The sequence below is a fragment of the Talpa europaea genome (genome assembly GCF_964194135.1).
Source record: "Talpa europaea genome assembly, chromosome: 3".
In the NCBI taxonomy this organism is placed as follows: Eukaryota; Metazoa; Chordata; class Mammalia; order Eulipotyphla; family Talpidae; genus Talpa; species Talpa europaea.
Genome location: NC_140069.1, coordinates 105302000 through 105329129, shown reverse-complemented (window position 1 = coordinate 105329129; position 27130 = coordinate 105302000). Strand labels below are relative to the sequence as shown.

The following is a 27130-nucleotide window of genomic DNA, read 5'->3' as shown; positions in this document are numbered from 1 at the left end:
GGTTTATTTATACAATGTATCCAATGGATTATAGATTAGGATCCTAGAAACAATACATGTCTTATAGCAAAAAATATACATATAATAATCCACCTATAGCTTATATAAATGATGAAATGTTTCTGAATATATCTATATATCTATATATATATATGTACACATATATACTCTGTGTGTGTGTGTATTTGCAGAATCAGCACACAAATATTGCAGTCCTTCATTGGCTCTTCCACTTCAGTGTCAAGGACACCAGGTTTCAAAGTCTTAAGGAGAGGGACAAAGGTCACCGCTGAGGACAAAGGACTGGCTTGATGCACCTTCCCTTGTGAAGGACCAAGTTTGCTGGGCAGTGGCAGCCTGCAACACATGGCTTATTGCATGGCCCAATCTCATTCCAGTTGTCACAGGTCTTGGCACAACCAGGGCCGCAGGTATCATACACAGCTCCGTGCTTACATTGGGTGGCTGAACAAAAAGAGACAAAGGTGAGACCTAGAGAAATGGCCACAATAATTCACCCTCATCCCAACACCATTTCTGCAGGCTCATTCCACTCACTGCATAGCCCTCCCCACAGCAGAGTTCACGTTTGCATTTTAACAACGGGATAACGAACACCCAATATTTCCCAAACATTCTGGGAATCACTTATACTGGAAAAAAGAAGATCGAACATCCACCTGCTGGGCCAGTGAACTTCAAAGTGAAAGAAAAGGAAAGAGTATTTTATTCCCAGTTAAGACAAACTATACTTTAGTAAAGCTACTAGAAAATCTATAAGGTTATCTAGTTTTTGAGAATAGCATGAAAAATTAAATCCAAATAGTCCTTGTAGTTATTGGGCTGTGATAAATAGGAATATTTTGTGCAACCACATCAATATTCAAGTATACAGAATTACACACAGAGAAAAAAGCCTGCTAAGGATATTGGAAATGTGTGACATATTTTAATCATAGTGATCCTGTATTGAATTAATCAATTTGAGGCAAGTTAGAGCAAGAGTGGGGTAAAGTCAAAAAGAGAGAAAATCAGATGTACAATGAGAGGAGGGATGTGGCTGTCTGGTTGGGCCACAGAATATAAAAAGGATGAGTTAGCCAAATCATAGTCAATGCACTACCTTTGTTAACATAGAGATAAAATTATTTTGACAATATTCTGCGTTTCTAAGAATTTGTGAATAGATTTGTCAGAAAGAAAATAATACAAGCATTCTGGAAGTCTTATGACACACTGACTTTTCCATCTGAGTTATTTCTAGTGATAAACAAAGAGCCTATCCCTCAGCCTCATGAGTAGGAATGTTGACACATGTAGGAATTAGAGGAGGGTCTCTGATAGTGGGAATTCCGATAAAACCTGGTCTTCATTTGAAGCTTCAAACAAAAGCATGGAAGAGCATCATCTGTTTAATTCTATTGTTGTTTATGCAGAAGAATACCTGGCAAAGAATCATGTATTGTAAAATTGAAAAATAGAACTGGTTTTCAAGCAAGTGAGTCTTATTTTAATTCTTTCAAGTTATGCATTTAATTACCTCTGAATGTTTGTGTTTGACCATGTCTAACCAGCTGTCAGTAAGAAGCAGAAAGTAAAAATCTGTAAAGGTTCCTCAAAAACCCATTATACTAGTTAACAAAAGATGAGAAAAGAAGTTGGCCCTTTCTAAAGAGTAATCAATAACTCTCACAAGTTCTTACATATCATTAGGAAACTGAGCCATAGGAAACAGTTATTATTTTTCTATATTTTCTATGTTGATTCTAACTTCCATATTAAGCACTGGCACATTTATCCCTATCCCAATTATTAACTAACCTATTGTTACTAACTATCTGGTACGAACAAAGCCATTGGACAAGATGTTCTGCAGGTACAGATAAATGACAAGGCCATCAAGCTAATATACCAGCAAAGGGGTGAGTTACTGGGAGCCGCCAGTCAATTCTATTGATATATTCAATCTTATGTTGTGGTCTTATTAATTTCTGTCTGATTCACTCTCATCTTTTTGATGTCATCACATGGTTAACTTCCTATCCCCATATTTTCTATCCCCCTTTTCCATTTTTTCTTCTTTACACATATCACTACTATTATTATCATTTGTACCATATTTGCTCTCTTTTCCCAGGCTAGAATGGAAGCTCCCTGAAGGTCAAGTTTTCATCTAGTCTACCAGTACACCTGTAGCTACTGCACACTTTCTGTCACCTAGAGGACGTAAGGTATAGATGCCAGCAATAAATAATTGCTTAATAAATGAATGAGTGTGAAACAGACTTAATTACAGCAGAGCAGACTAGACATTTTTTACAGGCTCCTCTAGATTGTCTCTCAGCCCTTCACTGCACTGTCCTCTATGCTCTGCTCTGTGCTAGACTCCTTTCTCAATATGAACACCTGAAGGAGCTTGGAGAAAAGGCAAAAAGTGAGACTGAAGAACTTAACCCCCTAGCACTCATCTCTGGGGTCACTGTGGGCTGCTGCAAAGCTCACTACCCCTCTGAGTAGACTTCTTTCTCTTGAGCTCTCTCTGTCCCCCTGAGATAACACTGCCCTTGCCTCTTTAGACCTAGGTGTATTTAAAGTCACTCTTTCAGGAGCTATGGTAAATACAGATATAGATATAAATATAGATATAGATATAATAATGTGATGTTGTGCTATGGCAAAAAAACAAAACAAAAACAAAAACAAACCCTACACTTAACTTTTGTCTCTGGTCCTTGTTTCACAGCTTCTAAAACTCTTGGAATCCCAGAATGAGAGTGTCTTTTGTATGCTAATTACAAGAGTGGTGGCTAAGGGTCCCTAGAGAGCTTCAGAAAGGAAGCTAGTCTCTAGAAATTGGAGGACATGATCAAACGGTTTGAAATTTTAGCCCCAACCCTAACCACCAGGAAGAGGAGAGGGCTTAAATGTTGAGGTAATGATCAATGGCCAATGAAACCTCCTAAAACTCTATAAGAAATTCCTAAATAACTAAAAAATAGGGTTTTAATTACAGAGTTGGTGAACCCACCCAGGTGCTGAGAGGGGGTATCCTCACTCCACAGGACTGAAGCTCCTTTAGCCCTCTTCACTTGGCTGTTCATCTGTATCCCTTATAATAAACCAGCAGGTCAAGTAAAGAAAGTGTTTTCCAGAGTTCTGTGTGTCATTCTAGCAAATTATTGGGCCATAAAGAGAAAAAGGGTATGAGAATTTCCCTCCACCCCAGTTTTCTAGCCAACTCTTGCAGAAGTGGGGTAACCTTGGAACACAATACTTGCAAGTGACATTTGAAGTGATGCAGCCTCATGGAACTGAGCCCTCAACACTGTGGAGTCTGAGCCTAACTCTGGCTAGTGTTAGAATTGAATTTAATCATAGAACACCCAGTTGGTCTCTGGGGGTTGGAGAATTGGTTATATGAGAATAAAACCCAGTACATTTGGTGTCAAGGTATTTTGACTAAAAATAGTTCATTTCCAGGGCACTGAACTTTTCCTTGTTTTTTCTCATAGCCCACTGATACCTATTAAAGTTGGCCATCTATCAAACTCACCTCAGTTACTCATTTTACCTGTGCCATTTGTTTTCTGCCAGGATTCTAACCAAAACAGTGGTTAAATAAAGGGTTACTATTATTCCTTAAGGCTACATTCCCTTACATTACATGTGGAATACAATTTTATTAAGTTGTTTCAACCTTTCATAATTTCATTCTATTCCTTAGGCTACCAGCAATCTCCTGTAGTTGAGTCAATCCTGAAGACCTGTCCTTTCTCTTGATCTAGTGCCATTATAAGTGAATGTCCATCACCCATTCCTCACCTCCCATAGACCTAGTTCCGAAGCTTGTCTCCTACTTCTCTTGTGTGGTTGAGATGGCCCCTGACTGTATACCCAGAGGACCTCCCGTCCACCTCCATCACTGTTTCCACAACATGAAATTATAATCATCTGTTTCATTCTCTTCTCTTTCTCCAACTAAATCTAAGCTATCAGAGGGAAAACCTGTTTTCTCTCTTTATATAGCAGTGGATGGTGTTTGATATGCAGGTACTCAGAGGACTGTTAAGCAATTTATTGCATAGATATAGGGACAAGCGGCTGGATCTCCCTTTAAATTTCTCACCTTGCACTTCCCTGATAATATTTTACTTTCTCTTTGACCATTTATTTTATTTTTTTAAGATTTATTTATTTATACAAGCACTGGGTACAGTCAGAAGCACGGGAGGGTGAGAGAATTCACCGAGCCAGAGCAGGAAGCAAAACAGGCAGAAGGACCGAAGTACACTGCTGAGGGGAGCAGCGGGTGGCAGGAGAGGTCTGTGTGCCTTGTGGGTCCCTCGCTGGCGGCCGGGGATCGAACCCGCGCTGTAGAGGCTGTGGGCAGCTTCGCAGCCCAGCACTCAACTGCTGTGCCACTGGGGAGGCCCTCTCTTTGACCCTTTAAAGTTCTTCCATTTTCTCTTTTCAATGACAGAAAAACCAAAAAATTGTACACACCAATAATTTGGAAAAATCCTAGCTAAATATCCTATTTACACCCAATAACTACATCCAGGTGTTGTTATATCTCTATAAACTTGGAAATGAGGATCATATGGGATCTTCCCAATACCTGTACACCGGACCAGGCCAATTAAATGGAATCTTCTGAAGATGGGATCTCATGATCAGTCATTTTTTAAAATGCCCCATAGCCTATGTGATTTTAATATGTAATCGGGATTGGGAATTGGTCCTATAAACAACACTCTCAGTCATGCTTTGAGACTCAAGCTATTTTAGCCAACCAGGGGATAACTAATAACTAAAGTGCAAAATGATACACAATGGAAGATCCTATTATTTTTTCCCCATCATCTTCTACCAAAAATCCTACTGGAGTTTTTCCCCTAGTTCCAGAGCACATCCTCTCTCACTGATGGATCTATGTCATCTGCAAGAGCATCCTTAATTTATTTCTCTACTCTCCTCTTTATTTGCATCCATCCTTAAATTGCCAATCCTGTTTTCTGACCCATCTTCTCTAGGAACTTACTCTATAAGCTGTCCTCATTCAACATAGTCTTCCTCTCTCTTTGCACCATCTTTTCAATATTCAAAACATTTATGGTCATTAATGAAAATTTTGGTGGGAACTAGTCTAGAAAAGTGGTAGATGAAGAGGACAAGTCACAGGGTTAACAACCGCAGATGAAAAGCAGAAAGTGTAAGTTATCAATGACTTTGGGAGGAAGAAGAAAGTAATTCATTGATTAAGGAATTTTTTTGGTTTTAGTTAAATATTAGTGTTGATCTGAAAATATCATTGACATATTGACCATCCCATTATCCCAAAACCTTCTCATAAATTAGTCTTTATGTCCATTTTATCTTATGACACTGAACTCCCCAGGTTCTTCTGCTAATACCTTCTTTCTAATAGGTTTCTTTGCCTATGCCCTGGTGCAAAATACTCAAGTTATCTCATCCTCCACTCCCCTCCCCTCCCTTACCCACCTTCCCCCTCCTTCCTCTCCCTCTCCTCTGTTCTTAACTCCCTCACTCTCTCCCTCTACCAGTGACACAGTTTTACCATTAACCTCTCGTGAGAGAGCTCTAAAAGAGAGCTCTGAAATCTATTGTCTATGTTTGGATTCTCTTTGCAATGTAATCACTTTCTAAGTCATCTTCTTCAGGAAGCTTCTTGGATCTCCCCAGGATACTCTGCCCTCCTCTGCATCCCACAGCACTTCCCACATTATAGTCATTTTTTTTAGTGTGTGTAGGTTCCAAAATTACAGTATTATTGTAGATCTTAATCAGAGATGTTCATTAGAGTCCCTTGACAATCTTTCAAATGCTATATACATCTCATTCCCATTCCTAAAGATGTTTGCTGTGGACTGCAGTAGGAACTGGGTAGCTATTCATTTACAGAGTTCCAGGGGTCACTATGACAAGCACCCAGGTTGAAGAGAGTGAACTGCTGAGACCTGGACTCCTGAGGGCAGAGTCCTTGTCTTTTGTGACCCAAAGTCCTGGCACTGGGCCAAGCTTAGGGGAGCAGCTCAATAAATGCCTGTTGGATGATGATTTAATCTTAATGACATTCAATCCATCATTCCATTTCCCAGTGTGGATTAAATTTGTCTGGCCTTGAGCTCATTTTTCACCCTGCAGCTTCCAGAATGCCTCTTTCAACTCATTTTACCCTCTAGATACTTTGTTCCCCTCCACATGCATAAAAATCCCTCCTGATATGAAAATTCAGCAGAATTTCCTCTCTCCCAACTGGCTTCTTTCCTTTTCCCTCATTGTTTTATAGACATGAACTCTCCCACATCTTTTGTTTCTAACCTTTCAAGTTTTTCTTCTAGTTCGACCACTAATTAATGGTCTTCTGTGATATCATGCCTTTGAGTGCTGAACACTGATAGATCCCTTACAATCTACAAGTAGAATGTAGGGAAAAAAAAGATATTTTCTCTAGTATTCTCCTTCATAGTACAAATGAAGCCTCCATTTCAACTCAAATTAAGTCGATAAACAACCACTAAGTATCTACTATGTGCCAGGAATCCTCCTAGGCCAGGAAATCAAATGTGAATCAGATATCAACCCTGGTCTCCAATTACAGGAACCAGGAGTTGTGACTAAATAGATACAGTTGACATGGAAAAGATTCTTCACAGAATGCAAGATGTTGGACAAGGAGAGCAAAGCATAGTGGAAGAATGAGAACAAAACTTAATGTTGAGGGTGAGATAGGATCCAGGAAGTTGTCACAGAATAAATAGATCCCACTTGAGGCTTAAGAGGTGAGTCAAACTGACAGGCAGTGGCAGAAAGAACTTCCCAGGGACTTTGCAAGCAGCAAAGGTGGAAGAGACCAACATGCTGGCTGTGGTTGAGTCAAGGAAAGCCCATGGTGGCTGGGCATGGAATTGAGGAGGCAGAATAAGGAGACAAAGGCACAGGAGAAGGCAGGGGCTGTACGTCTTGATAAAGGGAGGCACTGGAAAGGTTTCATCAGGGAAAGATATGACCAGATTTGCCTTCAAGTTGACACAACTTAGAGAATACTAGAAAGTAAATACTGACTCAGACCTTGTTTTCCTCTCTGAAATCCAATGGCTTATCAAATTTATAAAAGCTAAAATATGTGTTTTTAATATAAAAGTGATACAATTTGTACAAATATATCTTTAAAATATTTACTTGGTTAAATTTTTTTTTGAAATAACAAGAAACTACCACACTTGGTAGGGTTATTAAATATTCACCTTCATGGGGACATATGGACGCTACTATATATGTGTGTGTGTGTGTGTGTGTGTGTGTGTGTTACTTTATGGGGTATGTTTTACTTTATGGGATAACTCACAAAGACACCACATACAGATTTTATCAACAAATTCAGTAAGTGTGGTCCTGTGGAACTCATGCCCCCCTATCGGGTGCTGAACATCACAGTACTGACTTTATGTCCTAAACTTAGCCGAGAGGCATCCAGTCCACCAAGAAAAAGCTCAAGAGTATGTGTATGACTGAAGAAGAGTTATTGTAGCAAAAGGGCTAGAAATATGTGGACTTTCTGGAGAAAAACACCTGAAATTTATAGAAGACATTGCTCACAGACCCAGTGTGCTGTAGAAATACATACACATACACACACACACACAAGACACACACACACACCCCACTTTGAATATCCCAGCACCTTTTCCACCTATAAAAATGTATTATTGAAAGCACAGTGACAATAACTGTCAGTACAGGGAGGTGGCAGAAAATCTGCTCTGGATAGCAAAGATGCAGAAGCAAGATCATAACAAAGTTGCAGAAGTAGAAGTTACCAAGTAAGAATTTCCAGTGACAAATAACAGATGAATAGAAATTCAGAAGTCACTAAGGCTAATAAAAATCTCCACAGCAAATATTTGGACATATCATTTGAATCATCTAAATCTATAAATAAACATATATTCATATTTAAATAGATTTTCTAAAATGGTCTTGCTTGCCTGTGTTCTCCTAATGAATAAGAATAGAAGCTATATCAAAATTGACTTGGGTGTGATTCCTAGCTTCCTTGCTCTCTAGTTCTGTTAACTTTTAGCCAAGTACTAATATTCTTAGCATCAATGTCTTTATCAGTAGTAGATAGGTTATAGAAAGTTACCATATAGACTATAATAGGTATAAAATAAGATAAAATGTAATATAAAGTGCTAGTGTATCCTTGAGGCATAGGATGTCCTTAGAAAATGGTAAATATAAATATAACAAGTCATTATTAAACGTGTATAGACATTCACAATAGCCCTTTGCATGTTGTATTTATTAACCAATAATTCACAAGTGAAAAATGGAACTGTTAGTCCTTCTTGTCACAGTTAGTGGGCACACCTTTGTGTTGGTAGCCATGATAGTGTTAAACTTCGGGCTGGACTTGGAAATGTCACTTGTTCATTCAGTTTCTTGCCTGGACGGCTTCTTGTTCAAAGCTTTTTACTCTGGAAAATTTCTCTTCTCTGTATTAAATGGCCTTCTCTGTAGTCATAAGTCAAAAGATCTGGAAGCTAAAATCAAGTGAAGATTGTTCTTATAGTTCAATATTCCAGATGAATCAGCACTGAATCTACTGGTTCAGTTGATTCAGATGCTGCCTGTCTCTGTAAGTTTATCTCTCATGTACCAAGTATCAATCTGTGTGTGTGTGTGTGTGTATGTGTGTGTTAAGTTCCCCTGCAGTCACACACTGACAGAGCTATACTTCACTCAGTGGCTGTACTAATTTTAAGTGGTAAATGGAAGCTTTCAGGAACCATATTTCTTTTCCATCAGAAAAGTAATTTTAGCTTCTGAGATTCAGTCCCTGAAATCACTGTGCTGGGGTAAAATGTGTAGTCTTCAATTGCTATGTGTGCACTGAAATGGTGCTCAATTAGCTCTGGGCCAGAAGGGAGTGTTCGTGTGTTGTGAATCTACTATGATCTCAACTATGGCACCACCACAGTTAATAAATTAATGATGCTCTACTGAGCCCGATGTTACAGAAGGAGATGGACACCTTATATTTCATTCATTTTTTTAAGAGAAGGAGGACTTTTCATAGAGAGAGAGAACAAAGAGTATATGCTGGAAGGATCTAGTCCTTCATCACTACCACACTGTCTACATTGCCCCACATGGATTCCGAGTTAACAGTAAGCCAGTCTCATTTTTAGGAGCCTGATTGATTTTTAGCACATCAATACTCTTCAAGAATGATAGAGAAGCATTCTTGCTGCAGAAAGTAAACTCAGATATAAAGACTGAATTTGAGTTTTCAGAGAAAAGGGCAAGTCCAAAAGGGAAGTCAGAAGAGATAAAAGGATTTTGGTGTTTTTCAAGGACACAGACTAGTAACTGTATCAAGGGGCAACCTGAGGAGGTTTTAGTAGCCCCAAGATACCCATCATCCTTCCCCCCCATGTGAACCCAAATAAACACACCCAAATAAACAAACCCAAATTAGTTCAGTGGTTTCAACTCTGGCTGCAGGTCAAAATTACCCGGGAGGTTTTAAAAGATCCACTTAGCCAATTAAAGCAGGATATCTGGGCGTGGGGCCCAGCAAAGGTTTCTGGTTTATTTTTAAGTTCCTGGAGTGACAGCAGTGTCCTGCCAGGTCAAGACTTTCTGGTCTGGATGAACACAACATCCGGGCACTGCAAGCACAGCTTCCAGGAGACTCTCCTCCCTGATGGACATTCCAACCAGAACACTGCTCCTCTCTCCCACCAACACAGACCTTCTAAGTCAGAAATGGCAGGACCTGCTAGCATTTCTTACACTAGAGCTTAGGTCATTAGGCTTTGTTTAGAATGTTACAAAATCCCATCTCTTTACTCCAAATAAAACCAGCCCTTTATCGTAAAAAGTTTGCCAAGCCTGCAGTGGTTGAGCGCTGGGTTGCGAAGCTGCCCACAGCCTCTGAAGCGCAGGTTCGATCCCCGGCTGCTCCCCGGCCACCGGAGGAGAGTCCCACATGGCGTGCAGACCTCTCCTGCCGCCCGCTGCTCCCCTCAGCAATGTACTTCGGTCCTTCTGCCTGCTCTGTTCCCTTCTGGCTCTGGTGAATTCTCTCACCCTCCCGCGCTTCTGACTGTACCCAGTGCTTGTAAAAATAAATTAAAAAATCTTAAAAAAAAAAAAATTCCAAATTTACCTCGACTGTCTCTTCTCTCCCCAGAGACCAACTCTCTCTTCTCCTCTCCCCAGCTTGAGTCAATCCACTCTCATTTACTTACCATGACTCCCACAATAACACCTGCCTGGTTATCTTGCCCCATCTAATCTACCTCCTACATAGCCACCAGGGCAAACCTTGAAAAGCAGAAAGAAGTTTGCTTAAAATCCACCAGAGGGTTCTACTCCTCCCCAAGACAATACCTTGCATGATCCAGCCCCTGCTTCTATTCCATCCTCGTCTTATGCTCCCTGTCCCTTCCCCATCATGCCAAAGTCACTAGCTCCCTTCCAGTTCCAGTGAGCTGTTCTTCCCTACCTGAAGGCTATCAAACCTGTTGCTTCTGTATAGACTACATGCCGTGACATCCCCAGGGTCAGTTGAAATATCACCTCCACAGAGAAGCCTTCCTTCCTCACCATCTAAGTAGCTACCCACTCCTTTTCTAGAGATTTGCTCTGTCATATTCTTTTTCCTCATTACACTTACCATAATTTGCAAGCATTTGTTTAGAGTTACTGTTTTTATCCAGTTTCCCCACTGGACTGCCAGCATCTTAATGGCAGCATCCTCATCTCTTATGGTCACCCAAGTACTTGCAGTGCTTAGCACAATGCCCAGCACTTATCCACTTGTAAAATGATTTCTTGGATGAACAAAGTTCATTTTACAGATATAAAATAAGCTGATTAACTTTCCTGAGATCAAAAAGCTTTAGCAACTATTACAATTTATCTCTTAGAGGGAAAAGAACACAAAGAACATTCTACTAGATATATCAACCAATAAAAAAAGTCACACATCCTGAAGACCTTAAATGACTGTAATTCTCCTGAATCTCTTGCTCTACATATAACCTAAGCTGCAGCTGTGACTGTTCCTGTGCTGAGTACATCCAGCTGGTAGCTTGAGGTTGGGAGGATTTTGCAACAGTGGAAATCCTAAAATTGCTCAAATGTGCTTGTCACAATGCATTTCTCTTAAGTGCCCATGGGAAGCCCTGCGTTTTGTCAAGTTATAACAGGATTTTTCTTTGGTTAAGGGTGAATGTGACCAGTTCCATCAGCAAGTCTCTTTCATTGCTTTTCTGGGCATTGCAGCGAACTTTTGATGGATACGTCCTTGGGGAACCTCTCACCTGCACAGTTCTGCTGAGGCTCCCAGTGGACACTGATGCCCTCTCGTTGGCAGGCCCGTGTATATGCCAGGAATGACTCACAGTAGCAGTTTTTATGAACTGGACATTCACACATGTCTGTCACGCAAGACCTAAGAGACCAAAAAGAGAGACATGAACATTTAATAATAACAAATTATCAGACACACCAAATAGGACTTGCAGAAAAGAATGGGTAGGTGGATGGGAAACCTTGATTATTCATTAAAGGTTGCTATTTAAGGTTGGAAACCTAAAAATGGCACAAAAATTCTGCATAAAACCTGGGCTGAATCTCCTAAACAATGTGATACTAAGTTCCTTTTGTTGTAGGACTATCCAATAGAACCTTCTGCAATGAATGGAATTTTCTATCATCCCACTATGCAAAATAGTAGCTAATATCCATATCTGGACATAGAGTAGCTGGACTGATCTAGTGTGATTGAGAATCTGAATCACTCTGGATTTCCTTGATTTAATTTTTTTTAAAAAGATTTATTTATTTATTTATTTGTTTGTTTGTTTGTTTGTTTGTTTGTTTGTTTGTTTGTTTGTTTGTTTATACAAGCACTGGGTACAGTCAGAACGCGTGGGTGGGTGAGAGAATTCACCAGAGCCAGAGCGGGGAGCAGAGCAGGCAGAAGGACCGAAGTACACTGCTGAGGGGAGCAGCGGGTGGCAGGAGAGGTCTGCGCGCCATGTGGGACCCTCCTCTGGTGGCCGGGGAGCAGCCGGGGATCAAACCTGCACTGCAAAGGCTGTGGGCAGCTTCACAACCCAGAGCTCAACCGCTGTGCCACCGGGGAGGCCCTCCTTGATTTAATTTTAATTAACAAAGATGTAAATAGCTACATGTGCATAGAGGTTACCAAATTGGAAAGGCAGTATTTAGAATGTAGCCACCATTCAATGAGCTGTCAATTTTTGATGAACTTTGATACAAGAATAGGTTCTACTAGAGTATAACCAAAATAGTGATTATCTTGATTAACGCATAAAGCCATGAATTTCTGAAGACATAGAATAAAAAGTTATTGCTTTTGCAATAACTTAGACTCAATATTTTAAAGAATACTGAAACTTGTTTGTAGAATTGGTGTGACAAATTCCAAGGGCCTCCCCTGGTGGCGCAGGTGGTTGAGCGCAGCGCTGTGAAGCTAACCACAGCCTCTGCAGTGCAGGTTCCATCCTGGCCGGCCAGCAGGGGTCCCACAGGGCACAGCAGACCTCTCCTGTCTCACCTGCTGCTCCCCTCAGCAGCATATTTCATCTGTCTGCCTGATCTGTTCCCCACTCTGTCTCTGGTGACTCCTCTCACCCTCCCGCGCATCTGGTCTGTACCCCTGTTCTTGCAAAAATAAATAAATAAATCTTTAAAAAAAAAAGATTAAAAAGATCAAACCACTGCCTTCCCACATCTTTAGTTTTAACATGGAGGTGATGGATGATGACATTAAGATAACTTAAATATGTTTACAGACAAGAGTTTGTTCTTCTCAAACTCTTTAAAAAATTTAGGAGGAGGGAATGCTTCACATTTTATAAGGCCAACATCACTCTGATACCAAAAGTAGACAAGAACATCACAAGAAAGAAAACAATAGACCAATATCCATGATGAAGACAGATGAGAAAATCCTCAACAAAATCTTAGGAAACTGAATGCAGCAATACATTAAAAGAATCATATAACATGACCAAGTGGGAATTATTCTACCACATTAATGAAAGGAAACATAAAAAGTGATTCAGAAAAAGCATTTTATAAGGTTCAACAACCCTTTATGATAAAAACCCACAAAAATGGGGATAGGAGAAACATGCATCAACATAATATAGGCTATCTGTGACAAACCTCAGACTCCCCACATCTCTCACCCACATCTCTCTCAACTATCTCTGCATGTCTCTCCTCCATGCGTCTTTTTTTAAGTTAATAATAAGTTTATTTATAAGGCAAACAATGAACTAGAAGAGAAAGTAATCGAGAAAACAATCCCATTTACCATCATACCAAAAAGAATTAAATTCTTAGGAATAAACTTAACTCTATATAGTGAAAATTATAAGACATTGTTGAATGAAATAGAAGACAGGTAGTACCTACTTATGAATTGAATTACATTTTTAAAATGGTCATCTTACCCAAAGTAATAAACAGATTCTATTCAATCTCACCCAAGTTTCATTGGCATTCTCCATAGAAAAAGAAAAATAAGGAATTAAAAAAGACCTCAGGTAGCCAAAACAATCTTGACCAAAAAAAAAAAAAAACTGACAAAACCCCACAAAAACAGAGTTATTATACTCCCCAACTTCAATCTAAACTACAAGGTTAATCAAATTACATGGTATTGGGCTAAAAACAGACACACATATCAATGGAATAGAATTGAAAGTCCAGAAATAAACCACACCTGTAAGGACAGTTAATCTATGACAGAGGAACCAAGAATATACACTGGAGAAAAGGTAATGTCTCCAACAAATGGTGTTGGGAAAATTTAACAGCCACAAGCAAAAAAAACAAAAAAAAAACAAAAAAAAATCTGAGACTAGACAACTATCTCAGATCATATTCAGAAATCAACTCAAAATGGAATAAACAAGTGTTGTTGAGGATGCGGCGAAGGAAGCCTCTCTTACACTGTTGGTGGGAATGGAGACTGGTCCAGTCCCTGTGGAAAATAGTATACAGGTTTCTCAAAATATGAAAAATGGATATAGCATATGATCCAGCAATCCCTCTCCTCAGTGTCTACCCAAAGAATCCAAAGACACTCAAAGGGAAATAGGCACTTCCATGTTCATTGCAGCACTATTTAATAGCTACACTATGGGAAATACCTTACTACCCAATAACAGATCAGTGGAAGAAGCTGTGGCATATGTACACAAGGAATACAATATAGCTATAAGAAAGCTGATGCCTGCCCTTTGTGACAACATGGATGGAACTGAACGTGACTGTGCTAAGTGAAATAAGTCAGGAGGAGAAAGACAAATACTGAATGATATCATCATATATGGAAAATAGGGAAACAAAACAAAGGTTCAGACAAAACCAAACCAAAAACAATCCCCAGAAATATGACTTAAAAATGAAGGCTACCAGAGGGAAGAAGAGAGTGTGGCAGATGGGGAGCAAAATAGGAGGGTGGTCCAATGGACATGTTTGGAGGACGATGGATGCTTTGCTGGTGGATGTAGAGTGACAACATATATCTGAAGAGGAGTAAACTTCTATAACTTTTATGAACAGAGGTTATTCTACAAATGAATAAATTAACTGAAAGTCTTATTCACATGTGGCAAAAGAGTCAATTAAATTCTATCTCCTAAATCTAACATTACTGCTCTTTTTACCATTTCATCCCACCATCCTCATCTTCATCTTCTGACAAATTTACTGCCTAACAATTTGATGTAATATTTATGCAACAGATCTCCAAAGGTAAAAGCAAACTCCCCTTATTTTTTTCATAACTGTTCAGTGAAATCTCCTCTGTACAGATTCCAGTTCAAGGTTGAAATCAGAAAAAAAAATATTCAATATAACAAGTATCACAGGTGATCGTGAAAAGTGACCAGACCATGAGTCTCCCATGTTAATATGTCCAGTTTCTTCTTGCTTAAGACATGTAAGCATTTCTGATTATAGGATGATGAGCTAGCTCCACCTAGAAGCCAGAACACTGCCTGCTCTGAACAAGAATGAAACAGCAGAAACAGCATTAAAGAATCAATAAACTGGACCTCCCTGGTGGTGCAGCGGTTGAACGCCGTACTGCGAAGCTGTCTGCAGCCTCTGCAGTGCTGGTTCGATTCCACACCAGCCAAGGAGAACCCCACATGGCACAGCAGACCTCTCCTGTCTCTCCCGCTGCTCCCCTCAGCAGTGTCTTTGGTCCGTCTGCCTGTTCTGTTCCCCACTTTGGCTCTGGTGAATTCTCTCACCTTCCTGAGTTTCTGACCTATACCCCAGTTCTTGTATAAAATAAACAAATCTTGGGCCTCCCCTGGTGGTGCAGCGGTTGAGCACTGGGATGTGAAGCTGCCTGCAGCATCTGCAGCACCAGCTCGATCCCCAGCTGCTGGCGAGTGTCCCACATGGCGCGCAGACCTCTCCTGCCATGCCCGCTGCTCCCCTCAGTAGTGTATTTCGTCAGTCTGCCTGTTCTAGTCCCCTCTCTGGCTCTGGTGAATTCTCTCACCCTCCTGTGCTTCTGACTGTACCCATTACGTGTTTAAATAAAAAAATAAATCTTTAAAAAAATAAAACAAACAAATCTTTAAAAAAAATCAATAAACTCACTCTGTACCCACCAAGTTAAAATAACCCAACACTCAAAGGCACAGCCTTGAGAAATATGAGCTAAGGGATGAGAAGAAACATACCAGAATCTTAAAAGCCATCTTCCATTTTGCCAACTAAATGCTTATTTGATGACAACTCCTTATGACACAATAATCAGGACCGAAAAACTGATCTTTCTGCTCTGTAATAATCAAGACTATTTCTTAATAGCCCCGTCCACACTTATTTCATAAATCGTATTTACTAGCAAACCCCTTCCAGTACTAGACACATGGGCCTACGTCTTTAAAATTTGTGGGGTGCCTCACAGCTTCCAAAAAAAGCCAAATTAAGTCTGACCTTAAAACAGCCTCTAAATGTCTGAGTATGAGCCCTCATAAACACCATTTCTTTTGTTGCTTCAATTTTCATTTCAGACTAACCTACAACCATCACACTCCTGCTCAGAAGTCACAGTGACATATTTGGCTACCTCTGGTTCTACACTCTGGTTCCATTTCCATATCACTTCCCCTGGAGACTTTCATCACTTACACTCCTTCCTGGATCATGGGGCCTGGGTTTCTTTCCTTACACACACCTCCCACTAACATGACATGGGTAAAGCTATAACAGAGACTCTCCATAAAAGGGGGAGGTACCACGTTCCCCTCCCCAATTACATGTAGGCCCCTTGGACTAGCTACTGGGAGCTAGGAGAGGAGCTGAGGGGGTGACCAGGTGAAGCTATCAAACACTGATGGCAGATGGGCTCAGAGGAACATGTGGAGAAGGCTTGCTTGCTTCTCACGTTTGGACTTACACAAGGACTTGGACTTACACAGCTGTTATCTCAATTTTTACTTTGATTTTCTCCTTTTGTCCCAGATTTGTCCCGCCTTTTATGCTCCTTTCCTCATGGTTCCCTGCCAGAAGGTGCCTTAGACTTGTGGCAAGCTTTTGGGGCTCAGTGGCCCTGTTTCAGGACAACCCTGTTTGGTTGGGTAAATGCACGGGCTCTCTCTCTTTCCACACTAATCCTATTAAAGTTCTTTCACACAGGAATACTTTGTCTTTATGTGCATGGATGGCCAACCCCTTTAGAGCTTGCAATTTTGGAGGTCCCAGGTTGCCCCCTCAGTCCACACTAACAGAATGGAATTTAGGGGATGTGGTACATTGGTTACTTACATGGAAAGGGCTCAGTGAGAGGAAAAGCAGCCTCCTGTTTGGAAGAATGTCTAAGGTCATTCTCTAAAATTGTGTGGACAGTAAACAAATAAAATTTGATTTGTGTGGGCTAAAGCATTGTTAGTAAATGTTTTCCTTCTTTTCTCTTAATTTTCTACTGGTTGGCTTATGAATTTAAAATAAATCATGGACAGCTAGATCCAATTCGTTGAGGGTGTGGAGAGGAGAGGTTTAAGCTCATACTACCTGATCCTTGCCCTCACCTGCTCTGTCCCACCAATAGGCAATGCTGCTCCCTCAGACAGACCAATAACTTACCCTTTCAAACAAAGAGAGATTTGCACAAATTATAATACTTGCATTCCTAACGGATAACCTTTGAGGCAAAAACATTTGTCAAACCCAGCCGTTGACTTAAAATATTTCACATATTTTCAAGGCTTGAAAGATGTGTTTTGTCACAGAAGTTAAAACGATAAGATGCTTTTTCACTTGTCAAGTTGATGATTTTTACACAACATTGTGCCCAGGATTTATGAGAGAACTGAGAAATAAAGACCCTATGCTGCTGGCAGAAGTAAAATTGCTCTCCGGTGGAACATTTTACATTTACTTGAGTGACCTCACTGACTTCATGCAGCCTGTGACTCCGAGGCCAGAGTCACTGCCACCCACTGCACAGACCGAGAAACTGAAGCTTGGATGAGTTAATCAGCTACCCAAGGTCACATGACACAGGGCACATCTAGGACTGCAGTAAAATGAGGACTGTGATTCTGATCTCTCTGATCTCCAAACCCTCATTCATAACATCTACCTAAGAAGATCTTTCTAGAGTGCAACTTGGCAATAATTTTACACAGCCCGAAGAAAGGTGCTCTTTGACAGGGAAATTCTGCACTCTGGGGATTAAAATGGGCATGGACAAAGGGAGTGTCATCACACTTTTATTGAAAATTAAAGGGGTAGGCGAATATCCTAAGTTGCCTATAATGGGCATTTATTTAGTTGCCTAAATAAATGTAGGTGACCTCCCCGTTGAAATATACAACAGACTTGACAATGATACTTTGAAAATATATCTTTAAATGTTCAGGAAGAATTAATGCAAACAAAGGCAGGATAACAAAGTTGTGTTTTAATATTGTGTGGTTGTGCGCAAAACAATAACAACTAAAAAGCACGCCCAGTGTTGGCAATGGCCAACTCTGGGTGGAGGAACTGGGGCTCTTTCTTTTTTCTTCTTATGTGTATTTTCTGCAATGAATATATATTGCTTTCCTAGAAGGATAAATTCACAGCACTTTTTTAAAAAATAAAAAACAAATGACATGGAACATTTAATATTTTAATTAGAATTGAAGAAATGGAGGAGGAAAATAAAGAATAAAAATGAGGATAAATCAGTTACTGATCTAATTTATTAAGTATTTCTCCAGCTAGAATCTTTCAGTCCCTGTGTGGGAGTTCTCCTGACATGAGCTTCGAGTTCATTTTCTTTGTGGTGCCCTCACACTTCTGCCTCATTGATCAGCTGATGCTGCAAGCAGGACACACAGACGAATGGGACAGATGATGGGATAATTATGCCTGCTTTTGCCAGTTAAAAGGAATTCATTGAAAGAGAAATAAAAGCATCGTCCATTGCACTTCAAATTTCAGAGGGGATGAAACTACTCTTTTTCAAATGTTTCATTTATGTTTGTCATGCTTAAAAATGTATTGTGTAATGTTTGATGTGGTGGGGTTAGGTTTTTCTGTGTGGAAGAGTACATCCCTCCTTAATCAGCATGCCCCGACTGTACACTGGTATACATATTATAGGATAAGTCTCTGCATTTTATCACTTTTTGTAGTTACTGGAATTTATGGCTTGGTTTCTCTGCTTTCATGGCATTATTCTGTCAGTTATGTTCTGTTTGACGCTGACTTCTTGGTCAGAAATCACCACTGCCCATTGCTCCAATGGGAAAACACAGACGGCATTACCATGGAGCATTCCAGAAAGCTCTACAGGTAAAGAGTGCTGGGTACTCTTTGGCTTAACACTTTAATGGAATTAATATAATAACAAAGAGATCCATCAGGCCAATGCAATCCCCTTAAAGTATACTTTCAGTCACAGGAGCTTTTAATTAATGTATCCAGGAATGATTTTCTGATTCATGCCCCTGCTCCTGGCATCTTTCCTGAGAGCAAAAAGGAGCAGGCAGGGCTCTTGCGCCAGGGCCTCCCACATCTGCCTAGAGCAGAGATTTGGAAAGAGCTTGTTAAGAGCCATAGCAGGATTCTAGCGAGTTGGTGCCATCCTGGCCAGCATGTGTCGGTCACCAACTCTCTCCCTCCCCTTGGGTTCTATGTACTTGGGGCACGTTTCAATAAGACCCTCTGAAGGCCTATCCTCCTAGCACCAGCTAGTACCATTAGCAGAAGCCACCCTGAAACCTAACTTATCATTCATCTGTGGGGGCTGGGGTGTCCTCATTCCCCACCCCCCACCCTCAGTCAAGTTATAACTACTGCCTTCTGTAAAGCTCTAAAATAGCAGACACTGGCTACAAGGGGCTACTGAAAGAGAAATTTATGTACAATGAAATAAAATTAAAAGTTTAGTTCCTCTGGCACACCAGCAGCACTGCAAGGGTTCAATGGCTCCCTGTGGCTAGTGGCCACTACTGGACAGTGCTGATTTACACCTTTTCTATCATTACAGAAAGTGCTTCCGGAAAAGGTGGACTGAACACAGATCCATCTATGTCAGAACTATTCTTGACCTACCCACTGAGATTCAGAGGGACACTGAGATTTAGATCAAGATCCCTCCTTCTTTTTGACTAGGCAGCTACCGAGAAAGTTCACATTTCTTGGCATCAAATTCAAGCCCCTAGTGATCTAGACTTTTCCCTCTTTCTTTCCCACTCATTCTTTTACCCAGTCATAGGGAATGTCTCACTTACCCCTCAGACTTCCTCCCAGCTGGTGATTTCTGTCTTAATGTGTCTCCAGTGGAAAAAAATCAGATGCCAATCCTTTAAGACTCAGTTCAAATTCTTCAAGCATGCTCCCTGACTGATCCAAGAAAAGCAAACCCCTTCCTATTGGGTCTTGGCCCTTCCACACCTTTATTCTTGTCTATCCCTTTGGAACCTAATTACCTCTTGCTCTGTTAAGAATTGTGTCTTGTTCTCCAGTCAAAGACAGCACCTTGAACATGTAGCTCAATAGGTTAATTGGTGAGTATTCAAAAAAGAATGGTCTGATAACCTTTGCCCAGGTCAGACACTTCCATCAAGAGGGCTTGACGTCTGTCCTGGTCCCCCCTCCCTGCCACTGCCTAGCACGGCAAGGCCATGGCGTTGCTGGCCACAGCAATCTTTGAACTAAGCTGCTTCTATAAGAACCTTCCCCTACCATCTTCATGTTCATATTCTTGAAAGAAGGATTTGATGAGAGAATTCTGGCTTAATGACACATTTTCAGAAAAGCACGTACTCAATGCTGTAAGAACAACCTATAGCTCCTATGTTATTAAAAAGGCAAGTCTCTAATGCTGCTAAAATCAAAACATCAAACATTTCCATGCTTCCTAGCAACAGCATACCGAGTGGTTTTCCCTCTGCTTTTTCTGGCATGAGGGCTACACTGTCAGAGAGAAGGTAGCATTCATGCCTTTGTAACCCAGACATTTTTGAAACACAGATATACCAGCCTTTGGGAACTGTCCTCACTGCTGCTGGGAAAACAGAAGGGCAGGTCGGGAGTGAAGGCAGCCAGCCCCCTCAGAGCTGGACAGTCCAAGCTCTGGCTTTTCCCCCTGCCACCAGAAAGGGTCACTGCCTGGACTATGCTGTTCAATCTGAAGGCTGGTTCTCCCGAGAGCAATGGCAGAAAGGGGGTAAGAACAGGGCTAGGAAACTGGGATCACGTGACTGCTGTTCTTGCTCCAGGTATCTGGGTCATTCATAGCAGCGAGTGGAGTCATCTGAGGCTTGTTCATACCTGGGTATCAGTAGAAGAGGGAGAAAGGGGAGGATGCAAGAGACAGTCCCAGCAGGCAGGCAGAAGTGTGTTTAGCTACAAAGAGACTATTTTATTTAAACATTCACTTATACTTTAATGCTTGAAATTCTGTCCTGACTTTCCTCACCTGAGGTGCATAGAAACAACTAGATGTAGTAGCCATTGTAAGAAGGCATCTCAATGTGACATTACACTTAAAAAAGCAACTTCATCCTCAAATCAGCAGTGAGCATCTCTGCTCTCCTGCTTTATACTCACGCATTCACAACAGTCACTCAGCCTCACCTTAACCCTAAATGCTCACTCTTAATCCTCACGCTAAACCTTAACCCTCACCCTAGACTGAATGGTAGGTTTTTCTAACATGAAAAGCAAGGCCAAAAGAGTCATTAGTATGATGCATGAGGTGACTTTAATGAACTGTTAACGAGAGGGCCGTACAAGCCTGCTGCTCCCTGCAGAGCCTTCCTGGACCAGCCACAGTTTGACCCAATATATAGCTTACGCATTAGGGAGAAAGCTTCACATCAGTATTGGTGGAAATATTGGTTCTATGGCTGCCTGGGGCTGCCAGGAGTTTCAGTCTAATGAAAGAGTGAACTTGTCCATTTCACCAGCTCTCTCTGAGAAGGTGGGACTGGAGAAGGTGGGACATAACCAGCTGTTACTCTGGTTATGGATTCTGAGCTATCTCCAGTCTAGCCTCCTCCCTTTTACATTTTACCCACGACGAAATGTGGAGGGGGAGTATGTTGCGCCCGGCTTATTCCAGGCACTAAGTGAAACACAGAGATGAACAGAAATAGGCCCCACCCAGAAGGGAGATTGTGTAGACACTCAAACACACTCCAAATGTGGTAAGGGCTGATGTGCAGTGGAGAACTCATTCTGGGGGTCAGCAGGGGTGTCCTGGAGGCTTCACAGAGTTCAGAGAATTCAGGGTCTCAAAGGATCTGTGGGATTTTGCTTGGTTAATGAACTGGGAGACAGAGATTCCAGGTAAAGGGAGGAGCCCCAGTAAAGGCACCAAGTTTCCAAATCTCCAGATCTTATATTTAATGATCATGCAGTCGATCTCCGATATTAAGAATAAAAACCAATAACAGATCCTGACAAATAGTCACATAGCTTGGGCCTAAAGACCTCACAGAGCAGTCTGGTGGTTGAGTATTAAGACATTTCTTTATCATCCGAATGTGCATGATCATCAACCTTAGCTACAACCCGAGCCACAGACTCCCTCTGCTTCCTGCGCCTTCACCTTCCTGCCTTTGATGTCCTTCCCTCTGTAACTGCTCTCCTCCTGCCTTGATAAAAAAAAAAAAAAAAAATCCAACTGCCAACCTGGGAAATAGGGAAAAGACCTACCAAACTACTTTGATAATTATTCATGAGGCACCCCCTCTTTGGCAGCCGAGGTCATATGTGTGCACTGCTTATTTACATACTGTTCCAGTTTAAAACCCAGGGAGTCCACATTTTTATCTAATTTAGGCTCTCCCCATATGCGGAAAGACAATGATTTAATACTCATAACATTCTCAGTGACAAATGCCATCACCCATATGTGCGACCTAGGAGTTCCAAAAATGGGCATTTGCCTCAGACACCCGTCTAATGCTAGGGGTTGTTTTTGTAGAATAATGTGGGCAGCTGAGGGTACAGAAAAAGTATAAATGCTCACAGTTTTCCACAGGGGCCCATGTTCACCTGTGTTTAGCACAGACCAAACAACCACCAGGCATGTCCTGGAACCTAAAATGTCTTCTGCCTTGATAAGGCCATATATCAGACTCTCTGAACAGAATATGATCCACAGCTAAGTTTTCTTACACCTTAGAAATATCCAGTCTGCTATTTGCCCTGTTTCCAGGGGCTACAACTTTAAAGGGACGAAAGCCAGAGATTGTGTAACCACTAACACAGTCAGAAACACCCCAGTTGAGAAAGATGAACTTATCTTCATTTGATATGAAACACTGGCTCCACGGAGGGAAAAACCGACCATGATTAAGAGATATTTGTCGAGTTGTCACTCTTCAGGGGATAGGTGCTCCTTATTTAGTATGGGCTAAAACAGCTTACAAGCCAGCCAGCCAGAGGGGAAGCCTGGTCACTAACCCCCTCTAGTGGCTGAGAGTTGGAACACACCAAAAAACCTTAATTCTTACTCTAGCCTTTGCTTCTTACTCTTTACTTTGAGGGGGAGGTTGCTGATAAAAGCAAACATAAAAATGGTCACTGGTCAGAAAATCAATCAATTTTCTTTCAGTCAGAAATTCAATCACTCTTCTCTTTAAGTCACGGTCAATCCATCACTGTCACACTCACTGTGAAACAACCGTAATGCGGTTGGTGGACTAATTCCCTGCATAAACATAAAGGCCTGGGCACCGGCTTGCAGGGGAGCGCTTCGAGGTCCACTCTGCTGCTGGGCAGACAAGGTGGAGCATCAATGTGAAAAAGTCTAAACTTCCTCTGTTTCTGGAAAATTCCCTGCATCTAGCTTCTCGTTTTTTTTGTAGCAAAGAATCCCAAGTACAAAAAGAGTACCAGGTCCATCACCAAAACAGCACAGAAACATCCTCTACCACATCTGAGGCGGAAACACAATCATAGCCAATGTTTCCAGCAGGTTCTCAATATCCAGCCATGATCTTTCTTAGTGGGGTCCAACAGCACCAGCATCCTCTGACCCTCTGTCTAAACATGTATTTACCCAGAGATTGGATAACCCTAAAACTTGGTGATATTTGTACTTGGAAAGACATTTCAGTGCAAAGAGGGGGTTCTTTATCCAGAAACTGTCAACCTCTTCTCTCTGGGGAGCTCCCCTCATCAAATTTCTACCCCAACATAGATAGATACATCCCATCTTTGCAACTGAACTCCACAAACACTGAGGGAGTGCCTGCTGTGTACAAAATGTGGGGCTAAACTCTGTGGGAATGCTGAAAAGAGACCCTCCTCTCCTGGGACTGAAACGGGGGATTCCCAGGTGTGGTGGGGGGCTAGGACAAGGCAGCAGGCAGAAGCAGCACACTGACACAGGTTCAGTCTGGGGTCCTGCAGGCACAGGACTGCACCTGAGAAGGGGTGCTTTCTTAAATCATGCTCCCGGGGTACCCTGCTCATCTGACATTCGGGGAAAGGAAATGTGCCACACTGGTGCTCCCACAGAATAAGCCATGGGAACACAGGAAGAGGTGGAGAGGTAAGTGGACAGCACTTGGGCATCACCACACCTGAATGAACACTGTGTTTTCCCCTTTCTCTGCCAGCTTTCTTTGAAATGATCTCTCACAGTGTTCTCATGAGAATTAAGTAAGAAAGAACACTGTCCCCACTCCCAGCAGTGCTGAGCCCTAAAGAGAGCAGAGAAATTCATCCACAATGCTAAATGAAGTCTTGAGATTGAAGCAAAGGTAGATGGTGGGTCCCGTCTCGGCCCAGTGGAAGTTCCGGGTGAGAGTGGGTGTGTAAATGGTACTTGGTCTTCGCTTTCCTCTCATCTAGGATGGCATCCCTTTGGCTCCATTTTCAGGATGTGCTAGCTCCAGCTCAGATTTTGGAAAATGTGGTCACTCGTGGCAGAGCAGTGCCAGGATGGATCTGCCAGTCTGGACAGCGGCTGCCTGCTGAGAGGGCAGGAACTGGGAGTCTGTCCTCACAAGCGACTGTGAGGAAAATCCATGAAAGTGAAGGCATCCAGCATCTGGAGGCCACACCCCAGCCACATGCAGCAGCCACCACCAGCCTGACTGCTTCAAAGGGGCCGCTCCTTCCATAGGGCTTTTTCACATTAGGAGGTGGATGGCTGCCAAGTCCCACAAGCCCTCCGCTCTGTGCATTAATAAAAGGGCAGCGGGACCGTCGCTCCTGGAGGATGCGGTGCAGCGGTGAACTTTTTCAGATGCTGGGTGCCTTTCATCAAGCATCTGCCGTGACTTTGGCTCCACAGTAAACCAGCATTCACATCCAATCTCTGCACAAGGAAGGGTTTTTTTGCACCCCACACTCTGCGCAGCTTGGCCATGCAAGGAAAAGTTAGCCCATTCCACCTAAAAGGAGAATTCTCTTTCCCAGAGACCCACCCCACCTCATCCCTGGGAGATGGCATATAGCCATTCTTGAATCACAGGAAAGGCATTCAGGGAACAGACATTCCCCAAACCCAATCATAAACATGCATGAGACAACCACCTCCTTGCCAGCTTCCCATCTTTTGCCCAAAGGAGGGCTACTCCTCTCAGCCCCAAGACATCAACTATGAAGCCTGTTTTCTTCGAATCACCCAGGGGTTATATTACTTTAAAGCCCTAAAATGCTCACAATCTCAAAAATGCAAGAGGTGGGTGTGAAGCAATATTTCCTGATTACCTATACCTGCCAGGTACATGGCACACAGGAGCACATAGAAACTGCCTCCAAAAATAAGATCCAAAGAAGTAGCTTTTTTTAAAAAAAAAAGAATTACATTAGCAGTAAAGTGGCAAAGCTGGGCTCATGCTCTCTCCCTCACATTAGGTTGCTTTCCATAGGTTATGCTCTTCCTTCCACTGGAATGTGCTTCCATCCCTTCTCCTGGCCAAAATCTACTCCTCTCTCAATAAGCAGACTGGTAGCTTTCTTGGGAAAGAATTCGAAGATCCCTACGTTAGAATAGGTTGCTTTTAAACACTCTCATGGCATTCTTTGCTGTGTCCTATGTGATGGATTCCCCCCCTCCATGGACCTTACCATGCTCAGGGCAGGCAGGCTTAGCCCGCCACTTTTCACCAACTCTGGTGCAGCATTTGGTTGAAAGAAGAAGCTCAAAACCTACTTTTCTGGATAAATCATTTAAAGATGTTTTTATAGTCAAGTCTAGATAAAGTGACCACTAAGATGACAGATGGCTAAGTGATCTGAGAGCGTTTCAAAGACGAGTAACCACCCCATGGATTTAAGTACCATCAACTGCCAAGGGAATAAGACCTGAAAATTGGCTGCCAGATTAGGCAGTGAAAAGATCAGGGTGACCTTAGAAGGAATAGTTTCATGGAAATGGTGGGGACAGAAATCATCTGATGTGTGTTGAAGGTCGAAAATGGGTGAAAGTTAAATGAAGGCCATCCTTTCAGTGGAGGGAAGGAGAGAAATGGAGTTTGAAGGAAAACTGGGGTTGGGGGGGGTGGGCATCAAGAAGATTTGAACAAGGCCTCCCTGGTGGCACAAAGGGTTGGGCACCGTACTATGAAGCAATCCGCAGACTCAGCAGCACGAGTTCGATCCCCAGGTGGCCAGGGAGAAACACACATGGCGCAGCAGACCTCTCCTGTCTCGCCTGCTGCTCCCCTCAGCAGTGTATTTCAGTCAGTCTGCCTCCTGTTCTGTTCCCCACTCTGTCTCTGGTGAGTCCTCTCACCCCCCGCATCTCTGGCCTGTACCCCAGCTCTTGTATGCATCAATAAATAAATCTTTAAAAAAAAAAAAGAAGATTTGAACATGTTTTGTACCCAGGGTAAGAAACCCAAAAGCAAATGTTGACGTTAAAGAAATGAAGGGTTTAGATGGTTGGCGAATTAATGTGACAAGAATGGTGTCAAGAATGTAGGAGAAAGATTGCTTTTTTCTTCACTTATGGTTGCTAAGCAATTCCTGGAAAAAGAAAAAAAATATAAAAACCCCCATACTTATACAAAGCCTAGTCAGGAAAGAGGTAAAAGTCAAAACTACTTCATTGAATGAAGGAAGACCAACAATGCAATGCAAGTATTTAGCAAAGCAGGAAGTAAAGGGCCTCCCTGGTGGCACAGCGGTTGAGCGCTGGGTTGTGAAGCTACCCGCAGCCTCTGCAGCACCGGTTTGATCCCTGGCTGCTCCCTGGCCACCGGAGGAAGGTCCCACATGGCGTGCAGACCTCTCCTGCTGCCCACTGCTCCCCTCAGCAGTGTACTTAGGTCCTTCTGCCTGTTGTGCTCCCTGCTCTGGCTCTGGTGAATTCTCTCACCCTCCCGCATTTCTGACTGTACCCAGTGCTTGTATAAATAAATAAATCTTTAAAAAAAATATTAATTAAATGAAAAGCAGGAAGTAAATTTAAATGAAATTTGCAAATGGTGTTGCCAGAAGAGGAAGGACTCTGCATAATGGGCAAGATAACCACCTCTGGAGAATGAGAGTTCTGCTCTCCCTCAGTCCATGCCCTTGGCGACCAGTGGCCAATGAACTGGAATAAAATTATGCCAGAATTTTAATCAGG

The 27130-nt window shown here is 42.0% G+C and overlaps 1 protein-coding gene across 2 annotated transcripts in view; it reads right to left on the bottom strand.

The window, feature by feature from the left end:
- Positions 1-283: 283 nt before the first annotated feature.
- Positions 284-27130, bottom strand: part of BMPER (BMP binding endothelial regulator) — a gene marked incomplete at both ends in the record, with an annotated part of 242828 nt that continues 215981 nt past the window's right edge. For both annotated transcript variants that reach the window (XM_084229389.1, XM_084229390.1), the window contains 2 exons: positions 284-465; positions 11358-11488. In XM_084229389.1, coding sequence (XP_084085515.1) covers positions 284-465; positions 11358-11488 — 313 coding nt within the window. The remainder of the gene's footprint in view (positions 466-11357; positions 11489-27130) is intronic.